Source organism: Melozone crissalis, unplaced genomic scaffold (genome assembly GCF_028551555.1).
Source record: "Melozone crissalis strain CALT ecotype California unplaced genomic scaffold, PUWL_Pcris_2 ptg000086l_1, whole genome shotgun sequence".
NCBI classification, from domain to species: Eukaryota; Metazoa; Chordata; class Aves; order Passeriformes; family Passerellidae; genus Melozone; species Melozone crissalis.
The window spans coordinates 3446933-3463935 of record NW_026535863.1 but is presented as its reverse complement, the minus strand read 5'-3'; the positions used below and the strand labels follow the sequence as shown (position 1 = coordinate 3463935).

The following is a 17003-nucleotide window of genomic DNA, read 5'->3' as shown; positions in this document are numbered from 1 at the left end:
TGTGTGGGGATTTTTCTTCTCCTCACAATATTGAATGGAAAAACCTCTTGCTTGATGAAAATTTTGCTGTTGCTGAGCAAGTTCGCTTCCTTAAAAGCAGAACTCAGTGTTCAGTGGCTCGAAAATGCCTTTTATTTTCTCCTTCCTCAGTGATTTTGTTGGGTCGTGACACCGAGATTTGTGTTCTGGCCTTCCTCCTTCCGAAAAGTGACTCAGGGTTGTTTCTCAGGCTGTGACCCTGTGGGGAAATTTAGAGTAAAAAAATCAAATTTACAGAGTTTCAAGGGGTTCCCTGAAATTTCCTGTGTCATTAAAATGTATAGAGGGAATTGCTTAATTACAATTTGTTACAATTAGAGCCTCAAAGCCAAATATTCAGGTAAATCAGCACTCCAGAAATGGTTTTCTATTTGACGGCATAATTGGCTCAATTTTTGAGTCCTGTCATGGATGGGATCATAAGGAAGGATATGAATCTGCTAAAAAACCATTAAAAACCCAACAAAACTGGGATTTCTCCCTCTGCTTTTTCTTCCACCAAACTGGCACAAAACCATTAAAACCCCACCAAAACTGGGATTTTTCTCCCTCTGTTTTTCCTCTCTTCCAGCTCTGCTCTGAGCAAGAGAGGAAAAGCAACTCCTTGGCATCAATTATTATAATTATAAACTGCTGCTTTATAGCCTGAGCATCTGCAGGGGCTGGGAGAGTGGGGTGTGAATTATTCAGGATGTTCCTCAGCACTCACATTTCCTTTCATGTTTAAACCCAGAGTCTCTTTGAATCTGGGACCTCTGCTGATCACTGCAGCCCACTTAGGTGGAATTGTGTTATGTTCTGCTGCAAAATAGCTGTAAATGGGTTTTCATGTGAAATAAATCGGATTATTCACAAGTGGAGCCTTTATTGCTGCTGCTTCATGCAATTGTGGGGGGTTTTTTTTTGCCCCCTGTGAGTGTTGTATCTTGTTTGTTTTGGTGAGGGATTCAAATTGCTTTGCATTTATGGATAAAAACTGGTTTAGACCTCATGTCCGTTGGTTCTGTTTGCTTAACACAGATCTAGGCATTAATATCACGTGAAACAAATGGCATTTTTGTTAGTGTGGGGGGATATTTATCTATATTTATTAATAAAAATGTGCTATAATAGGTGTCCATACAGCACAGGGTCTAGGTCTGCCTAAAGCCAAGAACCACACTTGAATATTAATTTATTTAATTTAGAATTTTATAATTAATTTGTAATTTTATTATATATATTTATATATATTAGTTCTATATATTCATATATTTTTATTTTTACTATTATTATTTTCATATATTTTTAAAATATAAAAAATAAGATAAAAACATATTTTTAAATTTTTATTATTATAAAATAATAAAAATGAAAGCATACGTTTTTATTTTTAAATAAAAGAAAATATATATTTATTTTTATTTTATATATAAATAAATATATTTTAATATATTTTTAAATTTATAAAATAATAAAAAAAGTAAAATATATATTTTATTATTATTATCAAATAATAAAAAGTATATATATTGATTTTTAAATAAAAAAATATATATTTATTTTTATTTTATATAAACACATATATTTTAATATATTTTTAAATTTATAAAATAATAATAAAAGTAAAATATATATTTATTATTATTATGAAATAATAATATATATATTTATTTTTAAATAAAATAAATATATATTTATTTTTATTTTATATATAAAAAAATATATATAAAATTTTATTTAATATAAGTAGTACATTAATGCCCCAAATTTGATTTGACCAAGTGCCCCTGGTGGCTCCTGCAGCCCCTGTGCTGAGGCTGAATTTCCATGCTGAGCTGTTTAAAGCTCTGCTTCACCCAGAAGAAAGGCTGATAGGGCTCGCTTCAGCACCTTACCTGCTGATGAAAAGCTCTCATTTTCCTGCCATATCATTTCCTTTGAACAGCCGAGGAGGCTGCATTAGTCTGCAGCCTTTTTTGTTGTTTTGTGCCTCCTTTACTGAAGAAGGCGCACGCCAAAGCCAAACCAAGCAGCAGCTGCAGAACCAAATCTCCCACTTGGATTCCAGACCCATTTTGAGAGCCCCACTCCCTCAGGCACCTCCTGCCCGGTTGGATTTGCAGAAAACTCCAACAAGGGGAGAAATGAATGAATTTGATTCTATGTTCTTAGAGGGTTGATATTTATTTTATTTTATTTTATTTTATTTTATTTTATTTTATTTTATTTTATTTTGTTTTATAGTGTATAGTATAGTATATAGTATAGTATATAGTATATAGTATAGTATATAGTATAGTATATACTAGTATATAGTATACTATAATATATATATAATATATATATTATATATATATTAAATTAAGGTATTTATTATAAATAAATACTATATATATAATAAATATAATAAATATATATACTATATATATAATAAATATAGTGTAGTATAATATAACATTATGGTATGTTTTATTTTATAACATAGCATAATGTTATATTATACTATACTATGTTATGTTATATCATATCATATCATATCATATCATATATTATATTATATTATATTATATTATATTATACTATACTATACTATACTATATTATACTACATTACATTACACTACGTTACATTACACTATGTTATATTATACTGTATTATATTATATTATATTATATTATATTATATTATATTATACTATACTATACTATATGATACTATACTATATTATATTTTACTATGCTATATTATACTATATTATATTATATTATATTATATTATATTATATTATATTATACTATACTATACTATATTATATTTTACTATGCTATATTATACTATATTATACTATATTATATTATATTATATTATGTTATATTATATTATATTATATTATATTTTACTATACTATACTATACTATACTGTATTATACTATACTATATTATACTACGTTACATTACATTACATTACATTACATTATATTATATTATATTATATTATATTATATTTTACTATACTATACTATACTGTATTATACTATACTATATTATACTACGTTACGTTACATTACATTACATTACCTTACATTACATTACATTACATTACATTATATTATATTATATTATATTATATTATATTATATTATATATCTCACTAGATATACTTTTCTGCAGCTTAGGGAGTTATTCTAGCCAAGCATTAATACACACACCATTGTTCTATTTATCCTGACTTTTCTACTTCTCACATAATTTTTCTGTTGACCAATCCCATGGCTCCTGCTCAGCTCCAATCCCATTTCTGCAGTCTCTGAGGCCTTTTTCATTTTTCCTAAACCCCTCTGATTTTCTGGATTCCCACAGGGAGCTGAATGTTGGATTTTGTTCTCTGCAGGTGATGAAAACCTACCACATGTACAACGCTGACAGCATCAGCGCCCAGAGCAAGCTGAAGGAGGCAGAGAAGCAGGAGGAGAAGCAGATTGGGAAGTCGGTGAAGCAGGAGGACAAACAGACACCGCGCTCGCCCGACTCCACCTCCAATGTCAAGTTTGAGGAGAAACACGTGCGGAGGAGCTCCGTCAAAAAAATCGAGAAGATGAAGGAGAAGGTAATGGCAGGGTCCCTCCTCTGAGGCAAATCTCACTCCTTGGGCAGGTTACAGACACCTCAAGGGAAGGGAAAACCAGCAGCAGATTCCTTTAGGACAGAGTTTCTGTTATCCTAGAGAATAGGATGTGCAGAAAAATGAGGAGTGAACAAAAATGGGATTTGCACAAAAATGAGACGTGCGGAAAAATGAGGTGTGCGCAAAATGGGATGAGCACAGAAATGGGATGTGAACAAAAATGGGATAGGCACAAAAGTAGGGTGTGCATGGCACAAAAATGGTAGGAGCACAGAAATGGGATGACCATAAAAATGGGATGTTCACAAAAATGGGATAGGTACAAAAATGTGATAGGCAGAAAAATGGGATATGCATGGCACAAAAATGGGATGGCTGTAGAACTGAGATAGGCACAAAAATGGGATATGCAAAAAAGGGGATATGCATGGCTCAAAAATGGGATGTGCAAAAAAATGGGATGTCCACAAAAATGGGATATGCAGAAAATGGGATGTGCATGACACAAAAATGGGATGTGTATGGCACAAAAATGGGATATGCAGCAAAATGAGATGTGCAGAATAATGGGATAGGCACAAAAATGGGATGTGCAGAAAAGTGGGATGTGCACAAAAATGGGATAGGCATGGCACAAAAATGGGATGTGCACAAAAACGGGATATGTGAAAAATGGGATGTGCATGACACAGAAATGGGATAGGTACAGAAGTGGGATAGGCACAAAAATGGGATATGCAAAAAATGGGGTATGCACAAAAATGGGGTGTGCATGGCACAAAAGTGGGATGTGCACAGCACAAAAATGGGAAAAGCACAAAAATGGGATTAGCATAAAAATGGGGTGTGCACAAAAATGGGATGGGCACAAAAATGGGATGGGCACAAAAATGGGATGTGCAGCAAAATGAGATGTGCAGAATAATGGGATAGGCACAAAAATGGGATGTGCATGGCACAAAAATGGGATGTGCAGAAAAGTGGGATGTGCACACAAAAATGGGATATGCAGAAAATGGGATGTGCACAAAAATGGGATAGGCATGGCACAAAAATGAGATGTGCACAAGCATGGGATAGGTGCAAAAAATGGACTATGCACAAAAATGGGATGTGCACAAAAATGGGATAGGCGCAAAAAGGGATGTGCGTGACACAAAAATGGGATAGGTACAGAAATGGGATAGGCACAAAAATGAGATAGGCACAAAAATGGGATATGCAAAAAATGGGGTGTGCATAAAAATGGGATGTGCACATAAATGGGATATGCACAAACATGGGTTGGGCACAAAAACAGGACATGCATGGCACAAAAATGGGATGTGCATGGGTTTTTTTTTGTCTCTCTGGTGTTGCTCACCTCTTTTAATGCTATATTTTGGGGTTTTTTGTCTTTCTGGTGTTACTCACCTCTTTTAATGCTATATTTTCATTTTTTAATGCTATATTTTGGGGGTTTTTTTTATCTTTCAGCGCCAAGCAAAGTACACAGAGAACAGACTGAAGGCGATCAAGGCCAGGAATGAATATCTGCTGGCCCTGGAGGCCACCAATGCCTCGGTGTTCAAGTACTACATCCATGACCTGTCTGATCTCATTGATGTAAGTGCTGGGGCCAGGAGCCCCCCCCCACCGCCCTGTCCTCCCTGTGCACAGCTGGAAACCCCTGCACAGCTGGAAACCTGCGCAGCTGGAAACCTCTGCACAGCTGGAAACCTCTGCACAGCTGGCTTGGGCAGCTTGGGGTGGCAGTGCCTCATAATTTGGTCATGAAATTTTCCCAAGAGCTTTTCTCAGGTGGGCACCTCTGTTCCACAGACAAGGAAATTTTCCCTCACTGAGAGGGAAAAGGAGAAGCTGCTTAATTAAAGTGAAACCCAGCTTCAGTGTCACCCTGCTGCCTGACATTTTCATTGAAGCAAAGCCACGGGGTTTTGACTCAGCAGCAGGTTTGAAAAAAAAAAAAAAAAAGATTTATAATGTAGAAACAGTCAAATTTGGTAGAAAGAGGGAGTTCAGAGGTGTTTCCTAAAGCTGCTTTTTATGGAAAAGTCATTGAATTATGGAATATTCTGAGGTGGATTCTATAGGGATCATCCAGTCCAGCTCCTGGTCGTGCCCAAAATCCCACCCTGGGCCTGAGGGTGCTGTCCAAGCACCCAGTGCAGCTCCTGGCCATGCCCAGACCCCCCAAATTCCCACCCCAGACCCCCCAAATTCCCACCCTGGGCCTGAGGGTGCTGTCCAAGCACCCAGTGCAGCTCCTGGTCCTTCCCAGACACCAAACCAAAATAAACCAAACCAAACTCAAACAAACAAACAAACCAACAAGCAAAAAAACTCCAAAAAAGCCAACAGCGACAGCAACAACAACAACAAAAAAACCCATCAAAAAATAAAAAAAAAAAACACAAAAAACAAGCAACAAAAAAACAACCAACAAAAAAGCCAAACCAAACAAAAAACCCAAAAAACAAAACAAAAAAACCCACAAAAAACCCCAAAAAACCAAACAACAAAAAAACCAAAGCAAACAAAAAAAACAACCAAAAAAACCCAAAAAACAAACAAAAAACCACAAAAAACCCCAAAAAACCCAAAAGCCAAACAACCAAAAAAACCCCAAACCAAACAAAAAACCAAAAAAAAAAAAAACCAAAAAGAAAAAACCCACCACAAAAAAAACCCCCAAAAATTCCAAAAAACCGAACAACAAAAAAAAACCCGAAACCAAACAAAAAACCCCCCAAAACAAACAAAAAAAACAAACAAAAAAACCCTAAAAAAATCCCAAAAAGACCCCCAAAAAACCAAACAAACAACAAAAAAACCCAAACCAAACAAAGAAAAATTAAACAAAAAAAAAAAAAAAACCCACAAAAAAACCCCAACCCCCCCCCCAAAAAAAACCCCAAACAAATAACAAAACAAACAAACAACCAACCAAAAAAAAAAAAAAAGACCAAACTGAGGAGCAGGGAGTGCTGAGCACAAGAGTCTCCAGACACAGGCAATGAAGAGCACTCAGATCTCTATTAATTAATTAATTACCCGGCTATTAGAACAAGCAGCAGTGTGTGGGATACATTTCTAAACTCTGCTGGAGTGCTCTTGTGCCAGGCGTTGATTTAAACCTGTCCTTTGGAGGTCAGGGCTGTCGCGGAGAGGGGGATGAAAAATGCTGTTATTTCCAAATGTCGCGCTTTGCAGGGTTGCTGAGCCCTGCTTTTTGTATTTTGTATTTTGTATTTTTGCTGCCTTTTCAGGAGCCCTGTTTTGGTTCACATTTGCTCAGCATGAATTGCAAGGCCCTGGGTTTTTAACAAATTAGAACTCTGTGTGTGTGTGTTTATATCAAAGCTACAAGATTGGGATTCATTTCAGCAGCATCAGGCTGGTTTAATTGTTTCAATTTTTTTTCATTTAAAGCCCTGTCTCTCAAATCTTCCCCCAAGTTCAGTTGCCTGGTTTTGGTGTATTTTAATTAATCACAGCAAAGAGTCCATTTGGGTTTCACAAGAATAATTTGTAAGTATAGAGGTGTTTTCAGCAGGACAGGACAAATCTGGGGGTTTAACACCCTGGAATAATTTGTAAGCACAGAGATGTTTTCAGCAGGACAGGACAAATCTGGAAGGAAGAGCTGCTCTCCCTAGGTCAGTCCCAGTTCTGTTTTGGGCATGGCAGAGCAAGAACCCAAATTTCAGAATTTCAGGGATTTGTCTGTGCCCTGGTGGCTCTGGGTGAGTCCCTGCCCTTGGAACATTCAGTTTAACTCCACAAGTTCCCATCATCTTCAAAATCAAAGTGTTATCAGCTCTGTGTTCAGGCCTGGAAAAATGTGGGAGCACAGGATGGAGTTCAGTTATCTCATTGTTAAGACACAGGGAAAAATTAGATTTATTAATGCCTTTGATGCTGAAGGATTGAAAATTAACAATTATAACCAGTGATGGTTATCTGGGCCATCTGACTTGAATAAAAATGTGATTTTTAAGCCAGGCTTTAATGCTTTCCCTCAATCTAATCATTTGGTGATATTGAATTTTGAAATATAATATAAAAGTAAATCTTCAAAGTTACTTACAAGGAGATTGCAAAGCATTAAACTTTATATTTAATGTCGTGTTTATCCAGCACATTGTTCCCTCTGCAGTGTGCAGGGAAGGATAACAGGGAGTTAATTCTTTGCTGAGAGTTAAGAGCAATAAATTGTTTCTGCCATAGCCCAGTAGTTTTGAATTTCCTGACTTTGGGGACTGAGACAGCTCTTTGATGCTAATGAAATATTACAGTAATGGGGAAGTTTGCATTAACTCAGATTTATAAAAGGGTCACTAGGACAGGATTGGAAAAAGGGGGAAAAAAAAAAAAAAAGATAAAAATGTGTGTGTGAGTCCCAGAGCCTGCTTTGCTCCTCTAGAGTAGGTGTTGCTCATCCTTCCCCTCCCAAATGTGAATTTAATTTTAAAACAAATGGTTTTTTCCCCTTAAATCTCCCACTTTTGAGGCCTTTTTTGAAAGGTAACTGGCAAAGGGTTAATCAGCTGTCATGTTGGGAAGTGAATTTGAATGAGTTATCATTAAATTCTTATAAAAAATTGATTTCCTTCGAGAACGGTTCCATCAAACATTTATACAACGCAGAAAAGGGATGGCAGGACTGGTGCGTTTATAAACGTGGAACACTGGACTGGAAAAAAAAAAAACCAAACCCTTTTAAGTAGGGAAAATGTTTTTGGGGTCTGGAGCATCTCCCTGATAGAGGAGAGACTGGGGGGGCTGGGGAAGGGAAGGCTGAGAGGGGGTCCCATCAATCCATAAAATATCCTGTCAATCCATAAAATATCCTATCAGTCCATAAAATATCCTGTCAATCCATAAAATATCCTATCAGTCCATAAAATATCCTGTCAATCCATAAAATGTCCTGTCAGTCCATAAAATGTGCCAACAATCCATTAAATATCCCATCAATCCATAAAATATCTAATCAATCCATAAAATATCCCAGCAATCCATAAAATATCCTATCAGTCCATAAAATATCTAATCAATCCATAAAATATCCTACCAATCCATATCAATCTTCCATCAATCCATAAAATATCCTATCATCCATAAAATCTCCCATCAATCCATAAACTATCCTATCAATCCATAAAATATCCCAACAATCCATAAAATATCCCATCAATCCATAAAATATCTAATCCAATCCATAAAATGTCCCAACAATCCATAAAATATCCCATCAATCCATAAAATATCTAATCCAATCCATAAAATATCCCATCAATCCATAAAACATCCCATCAATCCATTCAATAGCCCATCAGTCCATAGAATGCCCCATCCATGCCTGTCTCCCATCAATCCATGCCTGTCTCCCATCAATCCATGCCAATATCCCATCAATCCATATCAATATCCCATCAATCCATAAAACATCCCATCAATCCATTAAATATCCCATCAGTCCATAGAATCTCCCATCCATGCCTGTCTCCCATCAATCCATGCCAATATCCCATAAATCCATGCCAATATCCCATCAATCCATATCAATATCCCATCAATCCATAAAACATCCCATCAATCCATTCAATAGCCCATCAGTCCATAGAATGCCCCATCCATGCCAATCTCCCATCAATCCATAAAATACCCCATCCATCCATATCAATCTCCCATTAATCCATAAAATATCTCATCAATCCATAAAATCTCCCGTCAATCCATGTCAGTCTCCCATCAATCCCTAAAATACCCATTTAATCCATGCCAGTCTGCCATCAATCCATGCCAATATCCCATCAATCCATATCAATATCCCATCAATCCATAAAACATCCCATCAATCCATTCAATATCCCATCAGTCCATAGAATCTCCCATCCATGCCTGTCTCCCATCAATCCATGCCAATATCCCATCAATCCATATCAATATCCCATCAATCCATATCAATATCCCATCAATCCATAAAACATCCCATCAATCCATTAAATATCCCATCAGTCCATAGAATGCCCCATCCATGCCTGTCTCCCATCAATCCATGCCAATATCCCATCAATCCATATCAATATCCCATCAATCCATAAAACATCCCATCAATCCATTCAATAGCCCATCAGTCCATAGAATCTCCCATCCATGCCAATCTCCCATCAATCCATAAAATACCCCATCCATCCATATCAATCTCCCATTAATCCATAAAATATCTCATCAATCCCTAAAATACCCATCCAATCCATGCCAATCTCCCATCAATCCATAAATTGTCCCATCCAATCCGTGCCCATCTCCCCAGGGGATGCCAGGGCGGTGCCAGGCTCTGTTCAGGACAAGGAGCAATAAACTCCAACACTGGAAATTCCAGCCCAGCACGAGGAAGAGCTTCTGTCCATGAGGGTGCAGAGCCCTGGAGCTGCTGCCCAGGGAGGTTCTGGAGTTTCCCTCTGTGCAGCCACCCCAAACCCACCTGGACGTGTCCCTGTGTCACCTGTGTCACCTCTGCCTTGGCCTGGGTGATCTCCAGATCACCCCAAAAACTGCAGCCCCAAAAATTCAGTGAAAAGGACTGAGGGAAATGCGGTTCTGCTGTTAAATCTGAGATTTGCTGATGCTGATCCTGATCCCAGTCCCGTCTCTCCCCCTGCAGAGTGAGCTGTGAGTGCCTCTTGATCCAAGGCTGCCTCCACACGTGCACATTCTCAATCAGGCCCCTTTTGTTTTGCTTTTTTTTTTATGATTTTTTTTTTTTTTTTTTCGCTTGGCTGGTTTTGTTCCTTTCTGATTGAATGTAAAATCCCTTAATTCTCTGCCTGCCGCCCAAGCAACAACTGCAGCTCTTTTTTCCAAGGCTTCCCACCTGCCACAGCTTGTTTGGCACCAGAGCCAGGCGTGCAGCACTCCGTGGCAGGAATTCTGTGAATTCTGAGGGAGCAGGGAATGGTCCAGCAGCTTCTCCTCCCTCTCCTCCCCTTTTTCCCCCCTTTTTTCCCTCTGTGTTTGCACACAATGACAGTGATGAGACCCAAATGATGGGAGAGGAGGAGTTTTGGTGTGAATTCTGCTTACAGAGCAGCACAGCAATCAGGCAGATGGTCTCTTTCTTTCCTTTTTGGATATTCTCCTAGTGGATGTGATCTCGCTTGTAATTCCAACAAGGTGGGCTCCTTCTTTGCTCACTCGATGAGAAATGGCTGAAAAATCCAGGCTGGTTCTGATCTCATGCTAATGAAAAGCTCCTTTTTTATTCCCCCTCTCTCTGAAACATGAAAACTTGGCTCTGGAAATGAAGCTGCTTGATTGTCTCCCAGTGACATCACCCCAGTGTCAGCCACAGCCAGGAAATTCTTGACCACAACCACTTCTTGCTTCAAAGTTTTTTTTGCTCTTCTGTTTCACCCCAGCAGTGAAATCATCGCAACTGCTGGCTGCTGCCTTTTGGGTGACTCTGTTTGCATGTCCAGGTCATGTTCCTCCGGCATGGAATGGAGCAGCTTTGCTGGAATTATGGAATTATTTGGGTGCAGATTTGCTTTATTTATAATCCAAATCCTGTGTCTTGTCTCTCCAGTAGCACTTCAGTGCCTTTTGCCTTCTTTGAATGATGTTATTTAAGGATTTTGGAGTGTTTTCATAAGAATAAGACCCCTAAAAGTCAGGGCACTCTGTTTTCATGTCCAGGCCATGCTCCTCCTGCCTAAAATGCATGGAATGAAGGAGTTTGCTGGAATTATGAAATTATTTGGGTGCAGATTGGCCTTTATAAATGATCCAAATCTTGTCTTTCCAGTAGCACTTCAGTGCCTTGCTTTCCCCTTCTTTGAATGATGTTATTTAAGGATTTTGAAGTGTTTTCACAGGAGCAAGAGCCCTAAAATTCAGGGCACTCTGTTTTCACGTCCAGCTGATGTTCCTCCTGCCTGAAGTGCATGGAAGGGAGCAATTTGCTGGAATTATGGAATTATTTGGGTGCAAATTGGCTTTATTTATAATCCAAATCCTGTGTCTTGTCTCTCCAGTAGCACTTCAGTGCCTTTCCCCTTCTTTGAATGATGTTATTTAAGGATTTTGGAGTGTTTTCACAGGAACAAGTCCCCTGAAAGGACACTCTGTTTCCATGTCCAGGTCATGCTCCTCCTGCCTAAAATGCATGGAATGGAGCAATTTGCTATAATTATGGAATTATTTGGGTGCAGATTTGCCTTTATAAATGATCCAAATCCTGTGTCTTGTCTCTCCAGTAGCACTTCAGTGCCTTGCTTTCCCCTTCCTTTGAATGATGTTATTTAGGGATTTTGGAGTGTTTTCATAGCAGCAAGACCCCTAAAAGTCAGGGCACTCTGTTTGCACGTCCAGGCCATGCTCCTCCTGCCTGAAATGCATGGAAAGGAGCAGTTTGCTGGAATTACGGAATTATTTGGGTGCAGATTGGCCTTTATAAATGATCCAAATCTTGTCTTTCCAGTAGCACTTCAGTGCCTTTCCCCTTCTTTCAATGATGTTATTTAGGGATTTTGGAGTGTTTTCACAGGAGCAAGAGCCCTAAAATTCAGGTCACTCTGTTTGCACGTCCAGGCCATGCTCCTCCTGCCTGAAGTGCATGGAATGGAGCAGTTTGCTGGAATTACGGAATTATTTGGGTGCAGATTGGCTTTGTTTTTAATCCAAATCCTGTGTCTTGTCTCTCCAGTAGCACTTCAATGCCTTTCCTCTTCTTTGAATGATGTTATTTAAGGATTTTGGAGTGTTTTCATAGCAGCAAGACCCCTAAAAGTCAGGGTAGAATTTAGGGAAATCCACTGCTCTGCTGTTGAACTTCACCTCTTCGTTGTTGGATGAAACGAGTCTTTAGTACTCCCTGGAAAATCAATCTCGAAATCTCCGAGAAAACCCCACAAACTGTTATATAATTTAAGCTTCTATTAGAGCTTATAATTTAAACTATATAATTACAACACGGTGATAAAATCTGCATGGGGTTGAGGTGCTCTGTGCAGAGAGTGAGAGATGTGCCCCAGCAGATGACAAAAGCCCCACAACTCATCTCCCATTTACACAACTTTTGGTTCAGATTCCCACTCTGGGAGCTCCATTCATGGGGAATTGTGTGCTGGTGATAAAATCTGCATGGGGTTACAGGCTGAGGTGCTCTGTGCAGAGAGTGAGAGATGTGGCACCTCCCTGCCACCCAGCAGATGACAACAACCCACAATTCATCTCCCATTTGCACAATTTTGGTTCAGATTCCCACTCTGGGAGCTCCATTCCTGTGGAATTGTGTGCTGGTGATAAAATCTGCATGAGGTTACAAGCTGAGATGCTCTGTGTAGGCAATGAGATGTGGCACCTCCCTGCCACCCATATGACAAAAACCCCACAACTCATCCCCCATTTGCACAATTTTGGTTCAGATTCCCACTCTGGGAGCTCCATTCCTGTGGAATTGTGTGCTGGTGATAAAATCTGCATGGGGTTACAGGCAGAGGTGCTCTGTGCAGACAGTGAGAGATGTGGCACCTTCCAGCAGGTGACAAAAACCCCACGACTCATGCCCCATTTGCACAACTTTGGTTCAGATTCCCACCCTGGGAGCTCCATTCCCGTGGAATCGTGTGCCTTCACCTGGAACTGGGTGTGTTTTTCCAGCAGTGCTGTGACCTGGGCTACCACGCCAGCCTGAACCGGGCGCTGAGGACGTTCCTGTCGGCAGAGCTGAACCTGGAGCAGTCCAAGCACGAGGGCCTGGATGCCATTGAGAACGCCGTGGAGAACCTGGATGCCAACAGCGACAAGCAGAGGCTGATGGAGATGTACAACAACGTTTTCTGCCCCCCCATGAAGTTTGAGTTCCAGCCTCACATGGGGGACATGGTCAGTGTGGGTGCCTGCCTGTTTGTCACCCTTGGTTTTGGTTAATTCACCCCCTCCAGGGCTGCCTGTTTGGCTCTTTTGGGAGATGATATAAAGATTAAGCAGAGGTTCATGGCGGAGATGTCTAAATATTATTTTTTTGGCTGTCAAAGCTGGATGATCTCCAGAAATCTCTTGCAATTCCAAAAATTCTGTGAAAAAGAGCAAGTGCTGCTGTTAAATCTGAGCTGATCCTGATGCTGATCCTTGGCCCTTCACTGGAGGTGATAATGCCTAATTAGGTTTAATATTAAATGTGAATAGGAGACCTAGTTTCCTACCTAGGCAACCTAGTAGTGGGTTTCCTACTCATATTTAGGTTATTTCCTAAATATGAGTAGGAAACACTTGGTTTGCTAGGTACTAGGTTTCCTTCAACCCACAGGTTAATCCCCAAAACAACCTCTGAATTTTGAGGTTGGAAAGGCCAATAAAAGAAACCTAAATGCTGATTTTTTTTGCAGCATCTGAGGGCACAAATGCTGCTTTTTGCCTCCTCCCTGTGAGCCAGGGCTCTCAGAGGAATCCTCATTTTTGGCAGGGCAAGCCCCTCTCTTTGATGGCTTTATCAGGATGTGTTTGCTCAGCTGGGAGCTGCTGAAAGTCCCACAAGCTGAAGCAGCTTCTGCATGGGAGCAGAGGCACAGAGTGACAATTTAGGTCACTTGGTTGCATTTCCAGATGCACAGAATGCAGGATGGGCTCTTGCAGGCTGGGAATTGCAGCCCCTGCTCCAGGCTCCGCTTTGTCTCTCTCGTTTTAAGTGAAACCTTCGGACTGCAAATGATTTTTCTGTGCTTCTGATGCTGTAAAATCGTGGGAAGAAAGGGAATTACCTGCAGAGTGTCATTCAGAAGCAGCTCCCATTCACTGAATCATTCATCTTGCTGCTTCTCCAGGCTGGAGGAGTGTTTAGAAATGCAGCTGGTGGTGCAGCAGGTTAAATCAGAATATGTGATCCTGTGTGTGTGCATGGGTGGGATAAAACTCCCCATTTCAATTCTGTCTCTGAAGAAACAGCCTCAGGCAGTGAGGTCAGTGTTTTATGCAGAAAACCCACACAAAACCCAGGACAAAACCAAAGGGAAAAGCTGCCTCGTGCTGTGGGGTGAGAGATTTTCTGAGCAGCCCAGGGAACCTCGGTGTTCTGTGCCCGTGACAGGTCCCCAACCTGAGCTTTTTGATTCCAGCTGCCCTGGAATCATTCAGGAGTGACCTGAGCCTGTTGTTGTGGTGTGCAGGTTCAGCTGAGCCATCCCAGCCCCTTGTGCCCCTACCCCAGGATGCCTGGCTGAAGCAAATCCTTGATTTTTGATGTGATTTATCCAAATACATGGCATGAAGCACCTCCAGACTTCCAAAACACACTTTGAGCTGACACCACTGACAGCAGCTGATGTTTTCTAGCCCTTCTTTGATGTTGCCATCATCTACTGGCTGGTATTCCTCTCAGGGAAGGAGCTGCAGTTTGGCAGAACCTACTCTGGTTGAAATCCAGCGTTCAACCTGGATTTTGAACCTGGATTCGGTTTCCAAGCTCAGCCCTTCAGAGAGTGTTTGTGTGTGATGAATAAAGGAGTGACTGCAGTGCTCTGCTGTGCTGCTTCCCCTGCAGGAGTCCCAGCTCTGTGCCCAGCAGCCCGTGCAGAGCGAGCTGGTGCAGAGGTGCCAGCAGCTGCAGTCCCGCCTGTCCACGCTGAAGATTGAAAATGAAGAGGTCAGTAAAAAACCAAAACTCAGCAACAACCCCCCTCAAGCACTGCCAGTGGTTGTTGGGCCCTGATTATGGAATTGTTGTGATCCTTTTGTATCAACATTTGTGGTAAAATTCGAGGTCAATGCATCTTGTGCATTAATTGCAGTGTGATCTCACAGGGAAGTTGGGTGTGTGGGGAGAATCTTCTAAAATCCCCCCATATCTCTCTTCCCATCCTTACCTTAATAAGTCTGGCTGTGTTGCCAAAGCTGAATTTGGATTGCAAAGGGAAAAGGAGGAATTTAATGTTTTGAAGTGAGTTTGCATCACCTGAGTTAAAGCGGTTTTTGTTTAAGTGGCCATCCAAGATGAGAAGAAGGAGTGGGGATCTGATCTCTGCACCTCTGCAGAGAGGAACTCTGGGGCAAAATTCAGGAACTCCTTTTATGTGTTCAGGAGCTTTGGTGCAAAATTTGCAACCCCTTTTATGTCTAGAAAGTTGATCCTGGCCTTCAATAAAAATGCACAGTGCAGCAGAGTCCTGTTTGTAATTAACATCTGATTGCCCAGAAGATGCAAAGACAATTAGAGGAATCTTGGTTCCAGCTTTCTTTGCTTTGAGGTTAAATTTCTTTCCGTCTCCAGCTGAGATCACAACTGAGATCCTGGCAGGGAGTCCTGGCGGGCTGTGAGGGTGCTGCCAGCTCTGTGCTCGCATGGGCTGTGCTGCTAATGAGCCAGAATTAATTAATTACAGCACCCAGGGTGTGAAACCAGGATTGTCTGTTTATTAGCGGAGTGCTCCGGGGCACTCCCCTCCCTCTGTTGTTTACTCACCACGCCAAACCTTGAGGTTTTGAGTTCTCTCCTCCTTGCTGGGCAGGTGAAGAAGACCATGGAGGCCACCCTGCAGACCATCCAGGACATTGTCACCATCGAGGACTTTGATGTCTCCGACTGCTTCCAGTACAGCAACTCCATGGAGTCGGTGAAATCCACGGTGTCAGAGACCTTCATGAGCAAGCCCAGCATTGCCAAGAGAAGGGCAAACCAGCAGGAGACTGAGCAGTTCTACTTCACTGTAAGGGGCTGATTCCTTTAACAGGTTTATTTTTCCTTTAATAGGGTTTTTTTTTCCTTTTTTTGGGAAATTTTCCCCTGTGAGGGTGGGGAGGCCCTGGTTGAGCTGTGGCTGCTCCATCTCTGGAAATGTCCAAAGCCAGGAGAGGCTTGGAATAACCTGGGGTAGTGAAAATGTCCCTGGCAATCCCCTGGATGATCTTTAGGATCCTCCCCATTCCATGATTCTGTAATTTTCAGTGAGGTCCACTCAGAATTATCCTCACGCAGAGTGCAGAGTGATGCTCTAGTCCAACAAAAACGCTTCTCTCACTGATTTTGGGCAAGCAGAGGAAGCATGTTGGGGTTTAGAAATGTGTGCTCTCAATTCTCTGGAAAAATTTTGGAATTTCTCTGTTGATTCCACTGTAGTCTGTGGGTAAATCGTGTCAAATTTGATTTCTTCTGCATCTGAAAAGGGGTTTTCTGAGAAAGAACTTAATAGCTTGTAAACATGAAATTTCAAACCTAGTGGAAACTGAAAGATTGTTAAGCTCTTTCATTTTTTGTTATCATCTTACAGTTTCAGCCTGCTTAAGCTTTTCATTGAGTCAGTGTTTTTTACAAGATGCTTTTTGCTATTGAATTTCATGCCAGACTGGGCGTCTC

The 17003-nt window shown here is 40.5% G+C and overlaps 1 protein-coding gene across 4 annotated transcripts in view; it reads left to right on the top strand.

Annotated features, from left to right (window-relative positions):
• The window catches only part of SRGAP2 (SLIT-ROBO Rho GTPase activating protein 2), a 134097-nt gene that overhangs the window by 64799 nt on the left and 52295 nt on the right, over positions 1–17003 (top strand). For 2 of the 4 annotated variants that reach the window (XM_054290704.1, XM_054290706.1), the window contains exons 5-9: positions 3413–3628; positions 5123–5251; positions 13319–13540; positions 15195–15296; positions 16159–16356. In XM_054290704.1, the coding sequence (XP_054146679.1) occupies positions 3413–3628; positions 5123–5251; positions 13319–13540; positions 15195–15296; positions 16159–16356 (867 nt within the window). Of the gene's footprint in view, positions 1–3412; positions 3629–5122; positions 5252–13315; positions 13541–15194; positions 15297–16158; positions 16357–17003 lie in introns of all 4 variants that reach the window. The other 2 variants (XM_054290703.1, XM_054290705.1) reach the window with 1 other exon arrangement.